The sequence below is a fragment of the Asterias amurensis genome, chromosome 14, assembly GCF_032118995.1.
Source record: "Asterias amurensis chromosome 14, ASM3211899v1".
Lineage (NCBI taxonomy): Eukaryota > Metazoa > Echinodermata > Asteroidea > Forcipulatida > Asteriidae > Asterias > Asterias amurensis.
Genome location: NC_092661.1, coordinates 19355446 through 19381196, shown reverse-complemented (window position 1 = coordinate 19381196; position 25751 = coordinate 19355446). Strand labels below are relative to the sequence as shown.

The 25751-nt window shown below is 37.1% G+C and overlaps 2 protein-coding genes across 3 annotated transcripts in view; one reads left to right on the top strand and one right to left on the bottom strand.

Annotated features, from left to right (window-relative positions):
• The window catches only part of LOC139946898 (runt-related transcription factor 1-like), a 41978-nt gene that overhangs the window by 10476 nt on the left and 5751 nt on the right, over positions 1-25751 (bottom strand). Inside the window, exons 1-3 of one of the 2 annotated variants that reach the window (XM_071944671.1) lie at positions 13445-14398; positions 12673-13149; positions 4273-4377 (exon numbers count right to left, since the gene is read on the bottom strand). In XM_071944671.1, the coding sequence (XP_071800772.1) occupies positions 4273-4377; positions 12673-13149; positions 13445-13490 (628 nt within the window). In that variant the 5' untranslated portion in view covers positions 13491-14398. Of the gene's footprint in view, positions 1-4272; positions 4378-12672; positions 13150-13444; positions 14399-25751 lie in introns of those variants that run through there. The other variant, XM_071944670.1, reaches the window with a different exon arrangement.
• Positions 17037-25751, top strand: part of LOC139946903 (uncharacterized) — a 50162-nt gene continuing 41447 nt past the window's right edge. The window contains exons 1-2 of the mRNA XM_071944680.1: positions 17037-17341; positions 19236-19354. Of these exons, the coding sequence (XP_071800781.1) occupies positions 17132-17341; positions 19236-19354 (329 nt within the window). The 5' untranslated portion in view covers positions 17037-17131. The remainder of the gene's footprint in view (positions 17342-19235; positions 19355-25751) is intronic.

Genomic DNA, 25751 nt, shown 5'->3' with positions numbered 1-25751 from the left:
TGATTACTGATTGTATCACAACTAATTTATCTTTTGTCACAATCTCAACCCAATGTCAGAGACTTTAATCCTGATTGCTTAACAGCCATTGCTTGTCCAAAGAATAGATTACTACTTTGGGGATTATTATAATTGTTCAGTCCACAACCACAACTTCCTGTTGTATACAGGTATTTATCATTACCATAAAGGTAAAGTCACTGAAGTGTTGTCTTGAAATACCTTGATTACATCATGTGTGGTTTAAAGGCACATTCCATTTGCAAACATTGCACTCATTGAATAGTTTAGAGACTTACTCACTGTTCTGGTAGCAATGTATATTGAGCTATGTTTAGAAAAAAAATAGTTAACCACAGTACCAACAAAGGCAATCTTTGTTAGTACTGTACATTGTATTCGTTTACAAAAGATGTAGGTTCAAAAAAAGTTTGGATATTTGTGAAACAAACTTCTTGTGTAAAGTGTGAAGAGCACTATCCATTGATCAGTTCAGTCCTCCACTCTTTTTGGGTCAATGTACCTGGCTACTGGATTTTCTTGGAAGATGTTTAATAATTGATTGCTGTTTCTTTGAACTCTTTATTAGCATTTCAACTGGAAACTCAAGACACTGCAGTTTATATACGCCTCCTTTAAATGATATAGATAGTCATATGTGTGTACCATGGTCTTTACTTGTCTTTTACCGTCACATATCCGTGCAACTGGAATAAATTATCTAAAATTCTTTCAAAATTTTGTCTTCCTCCTTGCCTCCACCCTTCCTTTGCACTTCCTTTTCTTCAAACTGTAAATTGTAAATTAATTTGTTTTTCCTTTTCCAATTCCTTTCTTTCTTATCTAATAATTTTACTGTCACGTCATTCCAACTCCAAACCTTGGTGATTTTGTGATTCACAAGGAAATACCCTCGCAATATGTTACTAAAATAATTTCTTAAAAGTACATTATGTTAAAGCACAGACCCTTAAACAAGATCCACATGTAGGTGGCCAAGTTCCTATGTCATTGATCACTTCTCAGAAATCCTGGCCACAAAAGGAGGTCACACTATGCAAATGAGTAACCCAACCCACACAATACCTGTCATCCCATTGGCCAAACAATACTGATCCCTTGTTTTGATTGGCCATAATGTTTACCTAGGATGTCAAGCAAAAGATGATTGGTCAGAGGTGATCTAATTTGTCATCGGATTGGACAATGAAGTTATTCATTGATATAACAAGGCAAAGGGCATTACATAAATTGACCAGGAATGAACCTTTAATTTATTTGTACACTTGTTGGTAGCAAGATAATGGGTATGAGTCACAGGAAGTAACAGCGGTAGTTTATTCTCTTATATTTATACAGAAGTCCATTTTCCAAGATGTCTTGTTACGGGCAGATAAAATTCCCTTTTCGCTTGTGGTACTTTTTCCCTCTAAATTTTCTATCAATTTGACCTTGGTAGAAAATTTGTTTGTGTAGTATTTGAAATGTGGAAAATTAATCAAAAGAGAATCATAGAGGAACCAAGTTGTTCTACTTTAGGAAAAATGAACTTTGAGAAGAATATTTAGAAAAAAATCTTCCTGACAATAGCTATTTCATTAATTGCAGAGATTTGAAATGACAAATTACTTGCACGTCTCACATGAAGCCTTTTTAGTCATTTGATGTCCTTCGGCCATTATTGGAACACTCATCCCAAAGCATTGATTCATTCATAGTTGGGTCAACACACTTGATTCTAATGATGAGATCTCACAGTTATTGTGAGCATCAAAGGATAATGTTTTACGTATACAACTCAAGCAGAATCTTTACAAAAGTGACTCCAAAAATAAAAGCAGTCAAAATCAGAGAGAGGCTAGAACTCGGGGTTGACAAACTTTCTCTACACACCCACTAGGTGTGTACTGTGAACTGTTGTGGATTGAAAATTGCACCAGTTGTGGAGAACAGGCCTGTATGCTTTTCAGAAGGGCAAGGGCACCAATGCATTTTCTCTTTGGTTGTACTGTAGAGTATTCTGAGCTAGGTGCTGCATTCTGATTAGTTAAGAGCCACTCAAGCCACTCCTCTCCATTTTGATTGAGCCAGTGATTAGAAGGTGTATAATCAATGTCATAAAAATATCAATGTGTGGCCTTTAACCTTGCTTGTCAAGCTAAACCTGTATAATAAGGTCTAACTCATTACTACTGCAATGAGGCTAAAACATTCCCACAATGCTACTGCTGAACAAAGTATTATTAGTGTTTGACTTTAATCTACTTGAATGATAATTGTTTATTAACACTTCATATCAACCGGATGCATTAACAATGCCTGCCTAATGGTTAAAGTGCTTTTATAGCTTTAAGGTCCATATCTTAGTTCTACCATCAATGCTACAATGCTGTTTTGTTTGAACAAATGAAACAAATATTTATGACAGGACTTGTGTTTGTCTAGCAGGTACAACTGGCACTTTTAGAATCAAAACTGGTATATGAACCTTTGGATATAAGGTTCACATTGTGTACACAGCCTTAAAGGGGGAACATTAATGTGAGTAACATTCACACACCATAGAGCAAGGACCATGCACACACTGAGTCACAGACCTTGTGTTTCATCATCAGTCTATGCACTGTGATATAAACGGCATCAGGCTAGTGTATATTTAAACATCTTGTTACTGAAAATAAAACCCTTGACTAACCACTAGCTTCTGTTTGTGTGAATCATGATTTGTCATGTAGAGAGAACTATGCCAGTTACTATAGGATAAATCAATGCTTAATGATGACAACATGAGCATCTTAGATGGTTCTATGGTGTATGATCACTTCTTAGAGGATAGCTGTTTGAAGATGACTCAAGGGTCAATGAAAGAGGAGCATATGCCCCTTCACTGATCAGCACATAACTATAGTCACAGTAAATGTAATTAATAACAAGAACTCAAAAATAGGAGAGGGCACAGTTTCAAAAACTGTCCAAATTATTTGTAGAATTACTAATGAATTCTAAATGTTTTCATAAAAATTACTGATAATTAGATGACTATTACTAATAACATTTTAAGGTTGATGGATCAAATTGCACGACAGCCTAATATGTTGCAATCCACACCAGGTGATAAAGATGTTAAATATTCACCACAAAATGAATCACCAAGAAAATGGCGGGAAAAGCGGCCAGTCACCTTTTTGTCCAATAGAAGACACTTTGTCCTTCAGTAATACTTGTGGTTTATGTGGGAAGGTTCTTATACACTGGGACTCTTCTGCTTCGGTAATGTAAAAAGATGGTGCCATGAATGGACATATAACTTTATTTCAACGTATTTCTTTCAAACATCTGATGTTTTAGAAATTCTTGATATTTATTAGAACCTGTGAACTTGATTCAACCAAAACCATTTTGGAGTCAAATGCCCTTATTATAATAGTCTTTTCAATCGATGAACACAGAAAGTGTATATTGACGTGGATTTCATAACACAAATACAGTTTTATATACTTCGTAAAAGAAAATCTTAGTTCTGTGTGTGTGTGATCTACAAAAGACTAAATAATGTATTAATTGTGTCACAAGGTTTGCTTCAAAGTTCATACAGTTCCTCCCTTGAAACTTGAGCAATCTTGCTGAAATGATTACCGAAGCTGTCAGAAATCAATATGGAAATCCTTTACGCCTGCCAAGACTTGCCCAAGATTTCCTTCTTTGTCTTGGGACATACTGGGTTTGAGCAGTGAAGAGAATTCGGTTATGCCTGGGGTCCATTTTTAGCTAATGAATGAAAGTGAAAGTTTGAATAACTGAAGGAGGGGGGGGGGGCACCAAGCTGTCTGTAATAGTAACTGCATGGGGTTTTTTTTTAATTCTTTTCTTGTAGCGGTTTTTACTTCTTGCAATCACTAGTATATAAACTAAAAGCTGGGCACAAAAGCTTGTGGTTTACTCTCCGGTATTTACATACTTCAAATGATTTACCAAACAGTACCACCAGTTGATTACCACTCCAGTTTAGTGTCCGATGTGACTGTGTGTATTTGACAAATGTGGGTTTTTTTTCTCAAAGATTGCACAAACTGAACATCAAATGTGTAATGGTTTAGAATGTAATGGTCTGCTACATTGGAAGATTCTTCAGAGTGTCTGTTTGGATCATTTATTTGTTTACAATAGTCTGTCTCCATCTTTCAAGAATGGACCACTAAAAACTATTAAAGCAAAACATGACTTTGAAAGTGACTGAAATTGTACAACTACTTAAGTATGTATAACACTTACTTCTTGGTTCCCGAGGTCCATCAACAGTTACTTTTATTGCACGATTGTAGGTGGCAATCTGGGGTGGGCTGGTTCCAATAATAATGGACAATGTCAAACTTTTCCCTGTAAAATAACAACAAAATTAAGAATAAATATCTTGTAATTCTACTGTACATAAAATGCAGCACAGCACTTCAAATAAATTGAAACTTAAGTTTTAAAGCTTTTGAAAAATCATGCTGTTGTTGTTTGTGTGAAAACTAGCCATTTAGGAGGTGTTAAATAGTTCAAATGATAAGAAACATTAAAAATTCAAAAAATTACTTTCATTCATCCTTAAAGCCATTGGACCCTTTCGGTAAACAGTATTGTCCAAGGCCCACACGTCTTGTATCACAACTTCTATATCAAATTACAAACTTGTGAAAATTTAGGCTCAATCGGTCATCGGAGTCGGGAGAAAATAACGGGAAAACCCACCCTTGTATCCGCGCGTTTCGCCGTGTCATGACATGTGTTTAAAATAAATCCGTAATTCTCGCTATCGAGAATTGATATTGTTTTACTGTTTTCTCAAAAAGTAAAGCATTTCATGGAATAATATTTCAAGAGAAGTCTTTCACCACTACCTTCTATAAGCCCTGTAAGTTATTTGTAAATCTGTGAACTTTTTTTATTTTATGTGTACCGAATGGGTCCAATGGCTTTTAAAATGTTCAGCATTAAAACCTGTCTTGTTTATGCTGTTTGATAGACTGTCTTGCTGTGGGTGGGGTGCAAGAATACATTCCAAACAAGTTTGTGGTTGATCTCAGGATCAGTCAGTTAGTCTGAGGGTCGCTCAATGTACAGTAAAAGGTTTAGCTATATGGGGAGGGGGTCTTGGATCAATAAACTGTTGAAATAAATACATAATGTTAAGTCCCTTAAAATATATTTAGTATCCAGTTTATGTAATTTCTTGTCATTTTCTTTATCTTTTTTTCCCCAGACACTTCACAATTTTTGTATTTTTTGTTGTTTCGGCAATGTTGGACTGTTCTGAGAAGATTAAGAGATCCTTGTATTCAAATCTGGCTGATGAATGAAAAGCTGCATCACAAATTAATATTTTATCATCTCAGTTTTGCTTTGCAAACATTAACCAAAAATAGGTAAATAGCTGAAGTTTATGAGCTTTGCATTCCCAACCCCCATATTTGACTCTATTTTCAGATCAATTATGCAGCTAACCTTGCACTTCCGCCCCCAAGAAAGAAACTTTCAACCGCAATGCAGTGCAGCCTCTGCAACAAGCCCCAGGGGTAAGATAGCCCTATTGGTGTTCAATAAAGTAAGAAAATTCTATGCATATTTTGGTTATTTTTCTCAGAATCTAGGCTCAGCTTGTGACCTGCATTTTTCGGTAGGACCAATAATAGTGGAGCTTTCTTGTGGCCCGAGAGTAGGTTAAGGACTACAGGGGTAGAATGGCAGGCGGGTCTGTGCCTTTTTAAAGAGACTTTCAATGATGTTGAGTTTACTTCTGTTCTGAGCTTTTCAGAAGAAAAACAATCCTTTTAGTTTTGTACTTTAATCAAATATTCTAACAAGGTAAAGGGGTATGAAAAATTGTCTAAAGGCTTGTTTTGTTAGTTTATTATAAAAAGATTGATATTATTATAATTCTCACACAAAAACTGTTGTATGTAGTGTCTCGTTGTACCATCCTCAAAAAAAAGAAGGGATAAATAAAAGTGAAAGGAATGGGAACTACATTGAAGCCCATGACCTTCCAATTAGAATACCTAGTTAAGAGTAAAGGGGGATCCCCTCCTAAATCCCACACTCATAATCACAAGTTTATAATTCCCCATTTACTATTGGCTTACTTTGTGGATTGCAACATGTTTAGTTCCTTGTCTGCTTCCGAGTAAATCGCAAGAAAGAAAATTCCGGATCAGGATATCGAGAGCAGTACAATATCAAGGGATTTTTTCATAAAGGTTTTTGTGAATCTAGTGTTTTACGGCCTGCTAATATTAAGGGTAGTTATAGAATTATAATTTTTTTTTTTTTTTTCCTAATAAAAAAAAGTTAAATGCAAAGAATGTGTGGTATTTAATCACATCTGCAAGCCTTTCTCTTGCACAAGCTAGTGATTAAACACAATTATTTGTTGAATGATGTTTTAAGTTGGAACATTTTGAGAATGATAACTCTTCAAACTGAACAAGTAGACAGAGTCAGATCAGTTGTTCACTTAGAAACAAATTCAAAATTGAATTCATGAAAGTTTTAAGGGTTATGTTTGGCATTTATGGCAAGTTTTTGGGAGCTAGGATAGGTCTTGAGGTGTGTCTTAACCCCTGGCTTTTAAACTCCCTTCACAAACATTAAACCTTGGTGTTATATCATTCTTTAAAAGTGTAGAAAATAGTGTACAGAATGTCCATATATTTTAAACAAATTTACAAGTTGTTAGGAAGGAGAGTTTACTTTTAATTGAAAAACAAAGACACTGTCTTCAAATTTGAACTAGGCTACAAAATCTTATGGGTCTACTCTATAGTAAAATTGTACGCAGTCCATTTAATTATTGCTGTCCTTACATGTTCCAGTAACACTTGATTAGCCAAGTTCTTCATAGTTGTGGTTGGTGTGGTCAACCCGCTGGCCACAGTGTTGTCCAAATACATAAGGTCAATAGAGCTGGTCAGATGTCAAGTTCACATGGTAACAAGCCTTATGTACACGATATTGCGGGTGTTAATTGGTCAGATGGTCTTGAGGTCAATTATTGAATTACAAAGCTACACCAAGTCTAAGCAAAGTCTGTCCCCCCCCCAAAAAAAAAAAAAAAAACACTCACAAAATAAGTAAATGAGTTTTAAAAAAATATCACAAGAAGATGAATGTGAAATTGTGAAATTTTAACTTAAGTAAATATACAAATAAAACCAACCAAAATCTGTACTACAAAAATGTTTTTAAAAAACTCATAACAAAACAATACTAATCCAGACCCCACCCCAAAAAGGGGCAATAATACAAGAATATGCAAACAAAACAGAAAAGGTATCTCAACACATTAACTATGCTTCAAACTGACATGGGCAGCTTTAAATAACTTGCATACTGCTGCAATCACAGATTCTTTGTGATAATCTGAACCGGAATCAACTTGTGATATTTACAAACAGATAAAGGTAAAGAGAGAGAAATACAGGATCGCAAGCAAACTTGGCCATCTACCAAAATGAAAATAATATTATGAGGGAAGCTTGTTTATTGATCCATTTATGAAATCCCTTATGATTTTATTGGTCAGTGAAAACAAAACTGCTCTAGGTCCCCAATAGAATAATTATTCATAGGTGAGTTCGAGTGATTTTACCCATTACAAACTATTTTTTTTTTCTTAGAATGGTTTTGCTGAAACCCATCTTTCAGATTTGAGAATACCGTTTTCTAAACCCAAGTTGCGGGGATCTAATACCTCTTAATGTTTGCTGTAGATTGTCCTTTTAGAGGCATTGTTTGTAAACAAACACTGCCCACAAAGGACTTCAAACTTTTAAGCAACAAGTTGTAATTATTTCTAATGAGGCAGACTGTTTGAATAATGACCTACTCTTGGTACCCTGATAAATACTTTGCCAAGTCCAAAGGTTGTGTTGACTTCTAGCACAGCTAAGCTATATGGCAACTTGCCATAGGCTTAAGAATCTCATTTATCAGCAGGCTTGTGGTAAGTTACAGGAAGATGTTTGGAAATAAAACAGACCAACAGATATCAACAAAAACAATGATTTTTAGGTCACTTTGTACAGATATAATAAGCAAGAATATGAAAATACATTAGTGGTGGTGTTTTATTGCATCACATTCAGTCTGCAGACACGCAGACTGTGGCAAGCAGCTGAATATTATTTGGCAAACACAAAAGAGTTTTGAAAGGGGTGGAAACTATTTTTCCAAGTTCATTCAAAAGTTGGAACAGGTGTGTTAATTTGTGTCTGTATACCAAAAAAAAACAATTCAAATTATCCACGTACAGTTTTTGCTTCTATGAAAAGAAGCCAACATTTTAGTAGGAATAAACCTAGTTCATAAAAACCTCACATTACTGTCACGTTCTGTATTGAATACAAATTAACAGAGCATGTCCCCCTTTGCAACTACAACATATAAAGCTGCTATTAATTTAACAACATCCTGGGTGGAGGTCTTTGGTTTGTGTAAATGAGAAAGATCCTGGGTGTTGGTAGACAGGTTTCTTAGAAAATTTGTGGGAGTGGAAACCTGAAATGGAGTCTAGACAAAATTACAGTGTACACCAAGCCATGAAAAGCACCAAATTATGCGCAGGAAGAAGGTACAGAAGAAGTAGTAATAAATACCTCAGTAGTATTTGTATTCGAGTTTTTATGAGAAACATTAATTACACAAAATAAACCCAAAAGAACCAGCGTTCACGCTCAATGGTAGGTCAGTTTATAGATGATGTGAAATAAAAATGGCTGTTACAAAACCGGCTGATGGGGGGACGGGAGTATGTAAAATGTCTGCTTCAAAAAGTACTCGTTTTACTTGAGGGTGACGATCAAAAGTATTATTTTAACAAATAAACAATCAGGCCCAGTTCAAGGTTGAAACAGTTCCAATTAAGAACGTGTGAAAACACACGCCCGTGACAACACACCACGGCACCAAAGGGAGTAACCTGACAAAGGAGCGGCCGGCCCCATCGGGGTGTCACCCGTGTTCGCCTTCATCGACCCGGACCTTCGTACCAAGGATAACCGTAAGTGTACCAATCTTACGGCTATTTGTAAATGGGTTTCCTCAGTCAGACTTTGTTTTTTGTTTTCTTCTTAAAGCAATCTTTCAATGTTATCATTGTTAAGATAAAACTGTAAGATGAATGCGTTGAATGCGAGCGGGTCGCTGACGAGGACCTTGGCCTAGGTGACAGACGGTTTGATCGGCCAATATGAGGGGCTTGCGAGAGCCGGTGACCGCACGTACCGCACGGCCTATCTACAACAGTTTTCATATAGCTTTCACCTGCCGGATTTACTTTGTTCTTGTAACAAAAGTCACAAGTTGTAAGAATAAAATTGACTGATAGGGATTGTGTTATGGTAATCACGCTGTTTCGGGGATTAATTTTGAGCAAGGAGCTAATATTAATTGACCGCAACACATTTTGAGTTTTTGACTTAATGAAGTCGGCACGCGAGCGCACGATTTGTGTTTAAGTTGACCAAAACATCTACCAACAAAAGAACACTTTGACTACAAAACCGGATTGTGTATAATGCAACCCTTCAAGAAGTTGATCAAAAGCCCCCCGAGTTTGTACATTTTTTTCGTCCTGAACCTACACACAAATTTATTTTATCAGAAATTATTGGTACACTGTGTAAACCCAAAAATATACATAACACTCGGGACCAAAACTGCATCACGTAATCGTGATAATGAAACTGCTTTTATCTCAATCCAACAACGCAACTTTCAAACTAAAAATAGCAACCTTAGCCGTGCCATGGTCATACCTTATCCAAAGGAAGGACTCATGAGTCGTGAGGACGAGTGTCGTGGGGGGATTGCGACAGGACCACCCGGCAAGATGGTTCCAAGTCTCACCCCTCAGCTCGCAGAATTAAGCACTTTCATTTCAAAATATTACGCATCGCCTGAAACTTTCAAGATAAAAAGACTCCTTTATTTGTCTGGTGTAAATAGCGCGCACTTTCATTTTGACTTTGCCCTTCCTATATGACAACTTTCTAATCTCCTTTTCGCGTTCCATTTCGTAGAACTCGGAAGAAAACTGAAATAAAAAGGAGACCGTGATACACCGACAAATACCTACTGAGTGAAACAAGATATATTAGAGGGATTTTCCAGTGTGTACCTTTCTTGTGAATAATAATTCAAACTCAATCTGTGTTGTTATTATTCCTTGTTTCATTTTAGCTCTCGAGTTCAAAAATATTTTGCAAATTAAAAGACGCTGCACGGAGTTGCTCAAATTATTGCAACTTAAAGCAATCGCACAACATCGGTAAACAGTATTTTCAAAAGGCCCACACTTCTTGTATCACAATTTATTTATAAAATGACAAACCTGTGAAAATTAAGGCACAATCGGTCATCGGAGTCGGGAGAAAAAAAAACGTGAAAACCCACCCTTGTTTCCGCAAGTTTCGCCGTGTCATGGCATGTGTTTAAAATAAATCCGTTATTCTCGATATCGAGATTCGATAATTGTTTTAATGTATTCTCAAAAAGTAAAGCATTTCTTGGAATAATATTCAAAGGGAAGTCTTTCACCATTACCTTCTGTAAACCCTGTGAGTTATTTTTAAATCTGTGAACTTTTAATTTTTGTTCTGTTCAGAAAGTGTCTAATGGCTTGAAACTAAAACGCTCGTTTTTTACAAACATTCGTTTCTTTGTGCCCCGCTGATCGAAGTTTTAAAACAGTTTGTGTGTGAAAAAAACCTACAGCCAACAGATCAAAGGGGTTGCAAATAGTATTAAAATCCCTAACAAAAGCAATTTTCTGGAAAACGTACTCAGGTAAGACCTTGAGTCAAGGACAGGGTACCTACGTGCAAACGAAATCCGCTTTTTATCCAACCTGTATTGTCGTCTTCATAAAATTCAATGGCTCAGCGTGTCACTAACTCATTCCCAAGGTCTACTGGCCTCTTTTTCTGCTAACAATTGTTTTGTCTGTAAACTTTTTAAAGAAAGCCTTCTTTAGTGATTTTAAACACCCACAAACTTTTTAGAAAAGCTTTTGGATAATACATTAAAAAAGTCTGGAACATACAACAGTTACTGATAAAAGTGAGTTTTTGTGTTGCTACTTTTGTGAAACCATGTAGGATTGTGAAACCTCTATGGTGAAACTAGTGATATTTAGTCATATACATCAGCTTGTATTATTAACTTGAGTAGTATTTTGTTTTTGATAAAGAGTTATAAGTAAACCATTAAGTAGTAAATTGTGCATGTGGTTTACAAATTGCGTGGGCGAAACTATATAGGACTTGACTTCCATCCGACTCGTAGTAGCGTGTTATTTTATCAATTGGTCTCAACAGCAAACCCAAGCCCATTCGGCCTACGCTTTTAGTGAGCTGTTTGTAGTACTTCGGTGTGTAGTTCGCAGAACCAGCTGTGCGCCAATTTTTATGAATGAATCACGTAGTCGTCATGAATGAAACCTTGAATGAAAATCACTCGAACAAAACGGAGAAATGACAAATCGCATATCAACGCTATCCCTTTCCAATGTGCATATATCAAAGTGAATTGTCATAATGCCGTATAGAATAATCAACACAAAGCTTTTGATTTCGAAATAAACAGATAAACAAATTTTAGTTTTTAGTTGCTTGTGAGATCGTGACATTTTGTCGGGGTCGGTAAGCTGGGTCGTTACTACCGATGGAGCAGACACATAATATTGGTACCGTCTCTTCGCAACAGTGGCACGCACCAGCAACTTCCGCTGTATACACCGACCGGAACTACACGCAACCCGCCATGAACGGTCGCTCACACAGCGCTTCTACTATTCCAAGAAATCCTGCTATAATGCGGATGACATTGCCGCGAGTGGGCGACACAGTTCAGGGGGACGCACCTTCGTTGACACACATACCGGCTTATTTTACCGTTTCACTAAAGCACACACGGCCAATTATTGTTGAGTATAATATACATTCAGATCATCACACAACAGGGTAAAATACTTCTCCCTTGGTGCCAATTGTTTTGTGTTTTTTCGGAATGTGGGTGATTTCTTATCATGGAAATCCTTTCAAGTAAATCATGGTATGGCGCTGTTGTAGCTTTCACAAGCCACGAATCTCATTCCGATGAATCATGGGTTCACTAAAGCTGATTCACTATTTCAACATAAAGGATCAGAGCTTACATTATTACAGTGCAAATACTTTTGTTAAATTACTCAGTATGATCATCCTTTTTATAGCTCCATGGTATGATGGTTGTTACTCCATGATAACTGAGTACGAAGTAAGTGCACATTTTGTTTATCAGTTTGATCACACATATATTTTATTTCAAATCTGTAGGGGTCCAGCACATTCCATCAATTACTTAAGATACACTTGGAAACCCTACATTCATTCGCACCTATTTGGATCAATACAAAATCCTTAAGTGTGCGCACGTGTTCCATTGTTATATTTACACCTGCTCTACAAAATTAACCACGTGGATGGTTGGTCACAAGACCGCGGAATGAAACCGCGCTAAGAAATTCCAAACTGACCGCTTAATTCTCATAATTAAGAGTTTGGTGTGCTCTTTTGATAAAACATGTAAATATTTCTTAAATTAGTTTTTGTTTTAAACTTTTTGTTAAATATTTGTTTTGTTCAAACTTACCTCTACCGGATCGTCCAACGAAGCGGAGATCGTTGAAACGAGCCACATTATTCTTCATGACTGCTGTGGCATTACGAAGCTCGGCACAGTGGTTCTCATCGTTGCCGGCCGCTATGGTAACAACTGTCCCATCCTTAATTTCTCCAAGAGACACAACTTTGAAAGCTACCGGTAAACTCTTGTTACATCGCCAGTGCGATGGCAGCACCGAACACACGAAATTGGGGCTCTCCGTTCTCACCAGCTCACCGGGGAAATCGGCTAAGGCATCGGCAAGAGATCTTTCTCCGTTTGGGCCCTTCAAGACCGGCTTTCTCCCACCACCGGCCGGGTCGGCCATTTTGTGGGGGTGATAATAATGGTTATTACGATGGTTGTCCTTGCTGATCAGTGGACCACTCAGCGGCGAGAGATGCCGATCCTCTTGCGTGATATGCATTTGGTACAGTTGGTTTTTTGACACGTTGTGGATATGGGCTGAAAAGAATGACAAAAAAATTAGTGGCGACCGCTCAGCGGAAGCTCACTATACGCCAGACTGGTAGAATTGATATTCAAACCACACCTCACATGAAACCACATGAAACAACCCGCTCAGAATACCCAATGAGAACTGGTGATCCACTAGTATAATGCACTTGCGGTGAAAATGGTAGCAACTCGAAAGTTTTTCAAGGCGATGTTGAGTTTACAAACACCAAGTTGGACTTTGATGTCGGGGAGCAAAATATCACACTTATATAAGAAGATTGAGAAAAAATCAGTCAGACACCAGTGATCGTTTCCAGTGAAATGAAGACATCAGTATACTGCGTCATGAGAAAAAGGATTCGTTTGGCGTGTATACTGTGAAGCAGTTTACACTACGCATTTCACGGGATGTGTGTATGAGTCACGTACAGCTAATGTGAATGAACTCTGTTGTGTATTGTCCATTGACTGATTGGAGGCACGGGGAGGAGACAAGCTCCTATCCGCTGCCGATCAAGCCATAATACCCGCCCATTATGAATAATGCAGTGATCACTTCAACGCCAGCTTCCGGTTAAAATTTATGAATGACTGAGGCATGCGTGTAGGTCGTACAGTATTGTTGTATACCGTAAATACTGTACATTACATTGTATATTACACACTGTACTGTATAAACACACGTGTACGTGCTGTTTCCCTAGTTTGATCGTTCAGGGCTTGATCAGACAAAGTCCCAATATTAAAGTCGATCTATTCGTTTCTCAATATTATTTTTGCTTCAAATCTCCCGTACACAAACAAAAGTGATTTCTCTGTGAGTCTTGGTAGTACCAATACCCACTGAGAAAATTTGTTGATCTGAAATACAGTCACTTCTCCAACCACCTTCTACCGCCTTCTCCAACCCAACCCACCCCTCATTTTGTTTGTATAAAAATAACAATTAGTAGAATGAAATGAAATAGATAAAACAATAAATAAATAAAACAAAGAAATTAATAAAAACATTTTCATTAGTTAATATTAATAAATAAATTACATTAAGAAAAATACAAAACACCATTGTTTTTTCTTGTTGCCACAAGCTTTAATAAGCCCCGTTGACATAAATTTAACAAAATTGCTGTTTTCAATAAAATGTATCTCCTAATTAATTGTTTTGATGAGATTTTCCGAGGATGGTTGGATAATGTCTTTGTAAAGTAGGGGATTGGGAGAAATTTACCCCTACTACCAAATAACAAGATGTATGTACAATAAACGAATGGATGATCGTGACTTGCGCTGGTATTTCCCTTTCTTCTACTTTTATGGTGTTGTCACATTAAAGATATCGAAGAAAGAATCCAAAATTAATATATAGTGTGTTCAATCATGGAGGAATAAATTAGCAATTTAATAACCCGTTTGAGCAGAAACTATAGTGTAGTGGTATGAAACTTGTATAAAATAATATTGTGTGTGGGTGTGTTATCATGGAGATGACAACACACATGGTGTAAATTGCAGTGTACGTGTTGTATATTCCGTTTGAGAAGAAACAATACATCTTATATCCGCACATGTTTATGACAAGTGTTGACTTCCTTCCTTTCCCGCCCATCAAGGAGGAATACATCCCCCGTGCTTTATATGCTTCGGGTGTTGGGTTCGTTGGTATTTCCGTGGTGTTACAGTCACCCTATACCCAGCCTCACACCCACTGCGTCGGTCCTGAGTTCCGCTGCCCCATTCAGCGATTTCTAGAAAAAGCTATGGTTTCCTATAAATGAATCATTCCCGACATCAGAATATATTGCATTATACCCTTTCACCTATTTGTGTTTAAAAGCTATAACATGAAACTTACATAGTTTTTTTTACTTCATCGTTTTTGTCAAAATTTTCGTGTGAAAAACATACTTTGCACATCGCAAAAAGCGTGTTCTATTATCTGCTGTTTTTGTGTGTGCATAACTTGTGTCCTAGCGATATTAATTTACTTCAACGGATTCCTTTTCGGTTAAAGCCTTGGGCCTTATAAAATGTTCATTAAAAAGCATGTTAATACGAGATTACTATAACTTGAAAAAACACTAGGGGCATTTGTTGTTTCATGGAGCTATGTTTGAAGCCCAGACTTCTCTCAGATATTCATATACAGCATGGTTCAATCTGGGCCCAATAGCATAGAGTTGCTTAACGAAGCACGACAAATTCCTTTCCCCAGAATAAGGTTACCAGCCAAAATGGCAAGTATATCACACCATTTGTGAGTGGTTTTATGCTCAGCCTTTGCTCTTTTAAAATGGCCTCTGGCAGTAACCAAGGTGATTTCTCGAATGTTAACGACCCTGAATATTTGATGATCTCATGTACAACATTTACTTGTTTGGCACAACCAGTTGAAACACCTCCGGGTATAACATCCCTTAACATATTGGACTTCCTCTGAACCCTCCTCCTCGACCCCCAAAGATCTTCGACTCCGATTTTTCTCCGAAGTTTGATTCAATAATATTTAACAAGAAAAATGAAATGAGTGTATAAACCCACTTGTAGGCTGCTGAGAAAATCCCACTTGTCAACCTCGTTCTCATTATTGTGTTGCTTTATTTGTACATTTTAGGAATTCAATGAACAACATTTCACGTGAAAATAAAAACAAAACAAAAACACACTATTTACATTAAAAAACCCACTCCGTCCATCCTATCTTAAGACGCGCGAGTGCATTTCTGCGAAACACACATAGATTCCCGCATGCATTATACAAAGGAGAGACAGTGTATTATCGCGCCAATATTATGCCAACTCCTGCAAGCGCGAAATCTAATACGTCAGACCCACGCAAATAATATGCAAATAGGTATAAATTTAGAGTCATGTTATTTTCTCCCTTATAGACCCGAGAGTCGATATTATTCATTAATATATGACAATAATAGCTTCGAATATATCATATTCGAGGAACTGCTTTTTATTACAGGTGTTTTGATTAAAGGAAGTAATTAAAATCAATGAAAAATATTAAAAGGTTATTCTAAAAATAGACTGTTTCCAGTGAATAATGCATTGAAGACTGTATGCAAGTGACAACAGTCACTTTTTGGCTGTACTGTTATGCATTTTTAGTATTTGTTGATGACGAACTATAAGTTTCGTAATTTGAAGGAAAAACAAAAACATGATGTGTATGATCAAAATGTTTGTTGTTTTGTGTTTTTGAAACACTCTGTTTAAATTAAATTTTCTTGGAAGTAGAAGTTAATTTTGTTTGCGTTATGTTGAACACAATGTATTGATCCTCGATTGAACCGAGCATTAAATAATAAAATAATTAGACAACTCTTTCATTTTTTTTCTTCAAAAACGTTTGCCGAATACCTTCGTTTCCAAATTTCCCACCCTACGTTTTGCCCGGATGATGCATTCGTGTCTCAACTTTATTTTCATGAAATTTATTTGGGGTTCAGGAATTGTTTTGTTTAGAAATTAATTTTATCATTACGAATAAGATTTTTTACCAAAAGCAAGTCTTGGCCTTGGTTTGATCCATTTTCAAAATAATTATTGCAATACATGTATATAATCCAGGTCAAAATACAAAACCCTTTGTGTTTGCATGAAAACAACTCGCACACGATAACATGACAAATCGGACCTCAACACAACACGAATTGTTAAAATCCCAGCCATTATATTTATTTATTTAACTTTTGTTTCCCGAAAGTTTAAGTATTTGTTCAGCGGTTTTTGATAAGGACCACTGTGTTTGTCCATGGTTTGTCGCTTCGAAGTTGAAAAGCTTATTGCGATAAGCCCGGGTTCAGAATGGGCGGCGCCCTTCATCATCATACACATTCGGTTGTCAGACTATTTTAAGTCTCTTATAATTTAAAGAATACAAGTATTGCGGTGAAGCTCCTTTTTAAGGACAGATTTTTCAAGGCTGAACTTTTGGATAATATTGTTTGAGAACCTCGATGCGAAGTTATTGTTGTGCATGCACCAGTCGTTGGTTATTTCTTTAAAATACCGAACAGCCGTCGAGTTTGCATCATTTCAAAATGGCGGCGTTTTTGACAAATTAGACGTTTCCTTTTACAAACGTATTTTTGTGCAACTCGCCACAATGACGAAGCCAAAGGTAAAACAAAAGAAGGCGGATAAAAGCAAGGAATCTCCAGCATCAAGTACTGGTACAGAACCGAGGGTAAGTTCTTGACAAAAGGTGTATTTTCATACTCGTTTTTAACACATGTCTGAACCCGCAAAAGTCAACAAACAAAATGACAGTACTGCAGTACATACATGGCCTGATCTGGCGGTCAGACGACATTGCATTAACGCCTAACGGGAAAACGTGTACATTCACAGGTTAACCTTAAACCTGTTATGCTATAGGGACCTGCTATAGTAGTATACAATTCTTTGCACAAGAAATGCAGAAACCATTTAAATATTATTCTCCTAAACGGACAGGACATTAATCCAAGCTAATCATCAATTCACAGGACATTATTTTTTATAATCCAACAAGTACTCCTAGCTAGAACTATTTGAGTATTTCGGTTTCGTCTGCTATCGTCTACCGTTACAGGAGACGATAGCGGACGGAACCGAAATCGGGAGATGATAGCGGACGAAACCAAAATAGTTCTAGGAGTATAATCCAAGCTAATCATTTTTTTGTGACCGACACTGACAGTGACAGTGTCAATGACATGACTGAGTACTGACCAGTTCTGTCGTTTGTCATGTTTGTTGAGCACAAAATTATTAAAGAGCAAAATTTGCTAGTTGCAATAATGTAACCCTCCGATCCTCCCGCTGTCGGGAGGAGGGTTACGAAAAAAATTTGCATGCTACACCAGTTTGTGCACGCAATTGATAGGGAAAGATTGCTGTATCATTAATAGTCATGCCACCGTTTTTTCACTAAATTTTACCAAAAACAAAAGACCATCATTTGATTTGATTGAGTAAATTAGATACAAAATTATTTCATTATTCACTTATTAATAATGCACGACTTTTTTGTACACATGAACTACATGTACTTTTTTGTAGCTGTATGAAATTGCCTTTTTTCTTTCATGTGTGTGTTTTTGATCGGAGGTGGAACCGCATGGTGGTCGGTCCATAGTTGCGATAACGTAACCCTCCTCCCAACAGCCGCAAGACCGGAGGGTTACGAGATTCTCTCGAGCGGCAAACGTACAATTTTGACAGCTATACAACAGATTTGCTCCATTTTTACCACTTTCGAAAATCATTACACAAATTCTAGGAACACAAACTTAATCCTAAATCAATGTCTAATGAATCTTTTAAATAACACTCAAAACACAAAAAGGACAAAAACATACTAGATCCCGGAGCGAAATAGTCACAAATTTCTCAGGTTCTATTTTGAACCTGTCGCACATCGTATGTTTTTTGACTTCTCGATATGTTCAATGCTTTATTTTTTGGTCACCAAGCGCTGAATCGCAGGTATTTTGAATGTGGGTTCGAATCCCGGTCGTGACACTTGTGTCCTTGAGCAAGATACTTTACTATAATTGCTTCTCTTCACCCAGGGGAATAAATGGGTACCTGCGAGGGTAGAGGTTGATACTGTGAATGAAAAAGCCTTCGGAGCAATATAAACTGTTGCCCAGGTTGTATACTCCCAAGGGAGCTGAGAAACATTAAAAAGGGATGTTATTGGCCCTATGACCAGGGCACTAATGTAAAGCGCTTAGAGAATTAAGTGTTAGTTATTAGGCGCTATATAAATCGAAAGTTATATTATTATTATAATCGCAGGTACCAACCTATTGCAGCCGAGTTGGACTAAACCATTCTGTGAAAGCGTGTTATAACAAGGCAGTGCGGTAGTGAGTGCGCACTACTATTTGAGTGAACGGCGCACGGCGGGCATTGTGACTCATTCGAAGCACATTCAGTGTTTGTACATCACACTCCTAATGTTTTATAATTTGCAGTTTAAACCATTTAGTTGCAAAAGCAATTCATCTATTGAAATTCGAACATTTCAAGCAATTGTATTCATTTTTAATGCAGTATATTAATTTGGTGCATTAATTTGTATGTATCTACAGAGCAGCCATACTCCCCCTGCAGCAAGCCCGGATGTAGGTTTACACCAACTTGGAGTAAACCATCATGGCAAGACCTCAACCCTAAAGGTTACTTTTGCTGCTGAAATACAAAGCATGATGTAAGTATAGTCACCTCATTTAAAGCCATTGGACCCTTTCGGTAAACAGTGTTGTCCAAGGCCTACACTTTGTGTACCACAACTTCTATATCAAATAACAAACCTGTGAAAATTTAGGCTCAATCGGTCATCGGAGTCGGGAGAAAACAACGGAAAAACCCACCCTTGTTTCCGCGCGTTTCGCCGTGTCATGACATGTGTTTAAAATAAATCAGTAATTCTCGTTAACGAGAATTTATATTGTTTTGCTGTTATCTCAAAAAGTAAAGCATTTCATGGAATAATATTTCAAGAGAAGTCTTTCCCCATTGCCTTCTGTAAACCCTGTAAGTTATTTGTAAATCTGTGAACTTTTATTTTTTTTCTGAACCGAAAGGGTCCAATGGCTTTAAAGAGCCAATGAAGGATGATCTCAATATTTCAACTATTACCTTTTTATGGCCAAATAGACATCGTAGATACCGGTTAATAACCATTTTACTCTCAAAATTTGCATTTGGTCACGAATAACTGAAGTCAAAACTGCACCCAGCTGCGCGACATTTTCAGCCGAGAGTCAAAACCGGCTTATCTATTATAATGACCTATTGAAGCCAGTGAGGATATAACCCTAATTGGGTGTGAACACAGTTCTCCAGCTTTGGCAAACTGGGGGCGGTATTTTAATTTAGGAACTTGGTTGTTTTCCTTCTCATAATATCAGTGTGATGAAACTCTGAAAGTCCTGACTCTATGTATTACATTGCATGATACTGTACTTGTTTCATGAATAATTAGCTCTGGCAAATAATGCAAAGTTTTTGAAATCGCTGTTGAAACAAGTTGCTCAGATTCCAAAGTTATCATTCCATTCATGAGGTGAGAAATGAATGGCTTGTGTACATCAGTATTACACGGAGGCCGTGGCCCGGTGCCCCTGCAAAAGTTTCCCATTGACTTCAGATTTTCCAATGGAAGTGCCCTTTGCAAAACGAAAATGACCTTGCCCTTTCAAAGATGAAATTCCAAGCCTGGGACATCGGGCATAATCATCACAATCATCGTTGACTAAAATGTTTAAATACACATTTTGTCACAAGATATTGTAGTGGCACAGCTATGTAATATGTTCATTACATGATAATGCCACTGGTGCATGTTGTTGGATTATCGATGTAGTTTGTTTGGTAAAAACTTGATTTGTTTTTCTTTGGGATTATTAAGTTTTGAACACACAATGCAGTTCTTTTTTTTTTATGGTTTATGGAGACACTTTGGTTGTCTAAGAGCTCATGTTTACGAACTTGTATATTTTGATCTCGGCCAGTCAAGAAATTTGATATTTTTTTCTTGTGCAAGGTCTATTAATACCTATTCCTACCATAGAAAAAATGCCAATGTTTAATTAGAGCTAGTTTTTTGTCTTGGCCAACCTTTTACACTCACATGTAGTTACAACAACATATCTACTTGGGGAAAAGTAGCAGTGCTTGAAAGGAGAATCTGTGACACATTCTATACTAACAATGTTTCAAGCAAAGCTTGAGTCTTTGCTTTTAAGGCGCACATTTATTTCACTCTTTCTCCTAAAGTTTCTGAAGGAATTTTTCCCAAAATCCATGTTTGTTTTAATTTTAAATTGTTAAACAAGTACCAGTCGCTCTAAGTCCCTTTTCCCCCCTTCACATCAAGTTTTTCTGCTTGGTAACGTACATGTCTAGTATAAGGCAGTTTTTAATTTTTCCATCTTCATTTGATAAACCACTATATCAGGCACAGCCCATATTTGCAAAGAATTCTCATCAAGACATAATTGTGGTTAGTAGCTGAACTAGTGTTTACATTTTACTCACTGTGGATCTGTTCATTGTTAACTGGCTTTCACTTCCACTGATTCAGCATGTTGGTGAAGTCTGACTTCAAAGTCAATTGAATCACTCTTTTCAATTTTCCACCCCCTTCCGCAATAATTATTGTTCCATTCTCATTAGAGGAAGCAATTTATTCTCAATTGTAGTGATGTAGTGATGTAGAGCTAAATCTCTGTCCTGATTTCTCGGTTCAAGATCTTTACTGATAAGCTTGATCATCAGGAATTAAAAGCCAAGTAATTCCTCACTGGAGGACACAAATCATCTCACCTTTTTGCACAGCATGGTTCTTTGCAATTTTTGGAGTGGAGAGCTGCTTAAAGACAAAGTCAAGACCTTGAATTAGTATATAGTCTGGTATCACAACAAATTCCTTCCAGTGAGCTTGTCTTCTTTCCTCATTTTGTCCCCAAAATGGGCATAAACCACAAACTCTGCACAGCTGGTCAGAGTAACAACGTCATTGGTGTGACATTAAAGAATTCTGTTTGCTTGCATTGCCAGGAATTGAATCCCCACCTCTCTGCATCAGTTCTTGGGACTCTGGCCAATGCAAACAACAATCCTTGGCTACTGCTCAATCGTATGAAACTTTACATAGCCTGAACCAGGCAACATTTTGAGCCATGTGAATAGATACATTCATTATCAATTGTAACTACACTTCACATAATAGGGATTTCCATCAGTTTTCAAGTTCAAATTGTTTCAATCTAAATTGGTGAAACATACTCAGTTTTTTGTTGTTGTCAGTTTATTATTTGTCTTGGATTGGAACAGATTGTTTAACATAATCTTATCATATGGAATTTCTGAGAGGAAGTATTTTGTGTTAGTTCAGTATTGTAGTATCATTCAGCTGTATTTCACCTGATGTGTCACAGGTATGCTTTCTTAATAAGATTAATGTCTCAAATGCCAAAAGGTGAAACTAAGTGTTGCATTTTAGTCTTGGATGTATGTATCCTTTGTAAGTCCAGGCTATATGATGAACAGAGAGTAGCTTAGGGTTGAGGGCCTCCTGTAGACTAGGTGCTCATTCCAAGTCACGTTTGTGGAATTACAGGTGCTGAGGTTGTTTGTCAAGGTTGTTTGTGAAGTGGTAAATGATGCTTGAAATGTTATTGGCAAGATACCCAACTGATGACAAAAGTTGTACAGGTTGGGGTTACAAGGCTCAACTATTGAGGGGAGGGTCAAGTGTTCACATCAGTCAAGGTATGACTTGACTCGTTAAGATTGGAGAAGTCTCAAGAAATTGCAACATGTTTCTTGCAGAGAGGGAAGGATTTCATGAGAGGAAAGTGTCAAGATTTAAAAAAAAAAATCACTAAATGTTATGCCATGTCTTTAAGCATGATTGAATAATCATTCCACCAGGCCTGTTAGGGCTTGTCTGGATTTTGAGGTGGATGATAGAACCATAATGTTGTTAAATCCAGGTAAATGATGAAGAGGAAGCATATATATAGTTCTCATTGACAGTGAAACAATGTGTTGCCAAGTTGGATCGGTATAGTTTTATTTTTGATGACTAAGTAATATGCTCACTTGGGGTGTCAAACTAGTAGGCCCGAAGGCCTCTTATTGTAATTTTTTTAGTTTAATATCATTCTGAGATTTTTTTTTTGTAGTTGTTAAAATTATGGAATGAATTTGTGCCATGAGATAACTTAACCCTGTACTCCTCAAACTGCCCCAAACTGCCCTGCCAGTTGGTACTCTAACTGCCCAAAACCGTCCTGCCTGTTGCTACTCTAACTGCCAAAAACCGTCCTGCCTGTTGCTCTTCAAACTGCCCCAAATCGTCCTGCCTGTTGCTCCTCAAACTGTCCAAAACTGCCCTGCCTGTTGCTCCTCAAACTGCCCAAACTGCCTGCCTGTTACTCCTTAAATTACCCCAAACCACCGAGAAGTTATGTGAGTTGTATCTTGTGGATTGATAAATATCGTAGATTAGTGTGCAATCTCAATATTATACGGTGGCCTAAAAATAATGCATAACCTCCATAGAAAAAAATGTTGTTTTCAACCTCAGACGGCTCAAGGGTCAAAAGTCCCATCCCCAGCAATGCCTGTACCCAACCAAACTGAATGTTTTTTTAAACATGGTATACAAGTTTTACAACGCACATTTTTGACAGTTGCCAATGGTGATTAACTTGCTGTAGATTCCTAGATTCAGTATACAATTTTTTTACATTCCAAACTGGGTTCAAGGCGTACATGACTCCATGTTTACTTGTGCACAAGTGCTAAAAAGTGATTTGTACTGTATGTGACTTTAAAAATGCACAATTGGTGAGTCTTAATGTGCCTGCCTACAGGACTTTACTCCATCCACTACCAATGCTTTGAACTTCAGCCTTGGATGTCATTTTTCTTCAAAAGTTAGCTTCATTGTAAGTGCTACGTGACTATATAGAATATGAAAATGGGCTTTGTTTGTTTACAACTTGGGAAACTGTTTACCAGCTTGGTGATCCAAATTCAATAGGGACCAAGGTAGCACAATGCACTACTTTGTACCCCCTACACTTAACGTCCAATTTGTGGGCCCATTATTTCTGCCCTGTTGAAAGATGATGTGATACATCTAAGTTTACAGAACAACTTGACCACCATGATTTGACCGCAGACAATATGTCAACACCTTGGTCGGATAAATGACCATAGCAATGGTAATGGTCAGTGTGGCCTAAGTCAACCTAAACTCTCAAATTGTCGTCATTACATTGAAAAGGGTGCCAAACGGTTGATAGAATTATATTGTACACAGACATGCATACCATTTACTTAAACTTTGTCCCATCCCTATTATTAAGGTGATTCCTCTCCTTCTGCTTCCCAGAATCCCAGGTTGTTTTGTAAACTTCAGTGTAATCCCTGTAATGGCAATTACTCAATGGTTGAATGACTTGTACCACCGAACAAAGGTATTGACTGCCATTATTAAATAGCTCAGTAGTACTTATAGTGTAGTAGAGCACTGGCACGGTATCCAAAGGTTGCAGGTTCAAATCCCGCCCTATTCCATTTTCTTTGTGTAAATCACTGTAATATTTGTCTCCTTTTTGATGTACCAATAGTTTTTGTTATGAATCTGTGATGTTTGTTTATCAAGTATGTTGTATGGTTTTAAAACTTGAATGTCACCAGCAATAGCAGTCATGCCACTTCTGATTTGCAGGTTAGGAAATTTGATTTTGTTCCCTGTTTTTTTTAATTTTTTTTTGGGGGGGGGGCATGAAAAAACTAAAGGAAAAATACTAAACTAAATAGTTTGATCGATGCGCAAACCAGCAGCCCCTCCCCCTTAAATACAGTGTTGCTTTGGAGTTGTACTGTTAAATATCACATAGAAAAACAAATGTTGATACCTGTTTGTATTATACTCATTATGTGTCATGGCGTATGGAATTGTAATTATACTCAAAATGTTGTGTTTAATCAAGAGAAACCTTGAACTTTAACAGAGGCAATATTTATGAGTACTTTGGTATTTTACCACGGAAGAGTTTCTCAACCCTTCTGTGCAACAGAATTACGTGACTGCATCTTACATTAACACAACAATGACTCCCTAAGGACACTGCCAAATTAGTTTTGACAATCACTAATAGGTTATGCACAATAACAACAGGATGTCCACTAAGATCTAATACCAGTTATGCTCTTTTGTTTGATGAAGTCAAACACACCTTGGTCATTGAACCCCTTCAAAACAGGGAGCTTGTGTATCAGTTCCAAGAAACTCATTTGTGGTCAAACAATTTCTTTTTATAGTCTGAAATATGATTTTTGTGGATCCTGAATGACATATTGAGACGTGATTGTGCCAAGGTTAGAGGTAGCGTAGTAGACATGAGTCTGCTGAGTGGAAGTAGGGCAGAGGTGACGCAGTGAGTGATCATGTAACTCTTAAGTAATTCAGGTGGATTAAATTCAGCAATGGGATATATTGTGTCCGATATGGAAACTGACGGCTACTTCCTACTTAAAAACCATGGATCCTTTGCTAGGACTAGGGTGTAGACTTCGGAAGCTGTCTGACAATGATGTTTTCCATTTATACTTCCAATTTAAAGAATTTTTTTCAAAGTATTGCGGCCATATCCATTTGATTTTGAATGTCTTTGGAAAAGTGGTCTATGAAAAGAAATTGTTTTTCAAACGTATTTTTTAGTTCTACATTGTAAAATATGACTTCCTGGTAAAAGTGTTTAAAAGGTCTGTCCCTTAAAGGTTGTTCAGATCATATGCACAAAGCAAACTAATATACACTGTGATAAAGTTTATAACATACCTGGTTCATGTCGGGGACAAGGTATGTTTTTGTAAGAAAGGCTAGCTTTTACACAGATTTGCTTTTGCTAGTAATTTTCAAGGGTCCTAAGATAATGACCAAGCGCGTCTGATGTATCAAGCCTCATTGACTTACCAAGGTGTTACACAGCTTTTTGTTAAATCATATAAAATCTCAACATGGAAAGCTAAACATACACAAATTATTTTTGGAGGCCAAAGATGCCCTTGATGTAGCACAA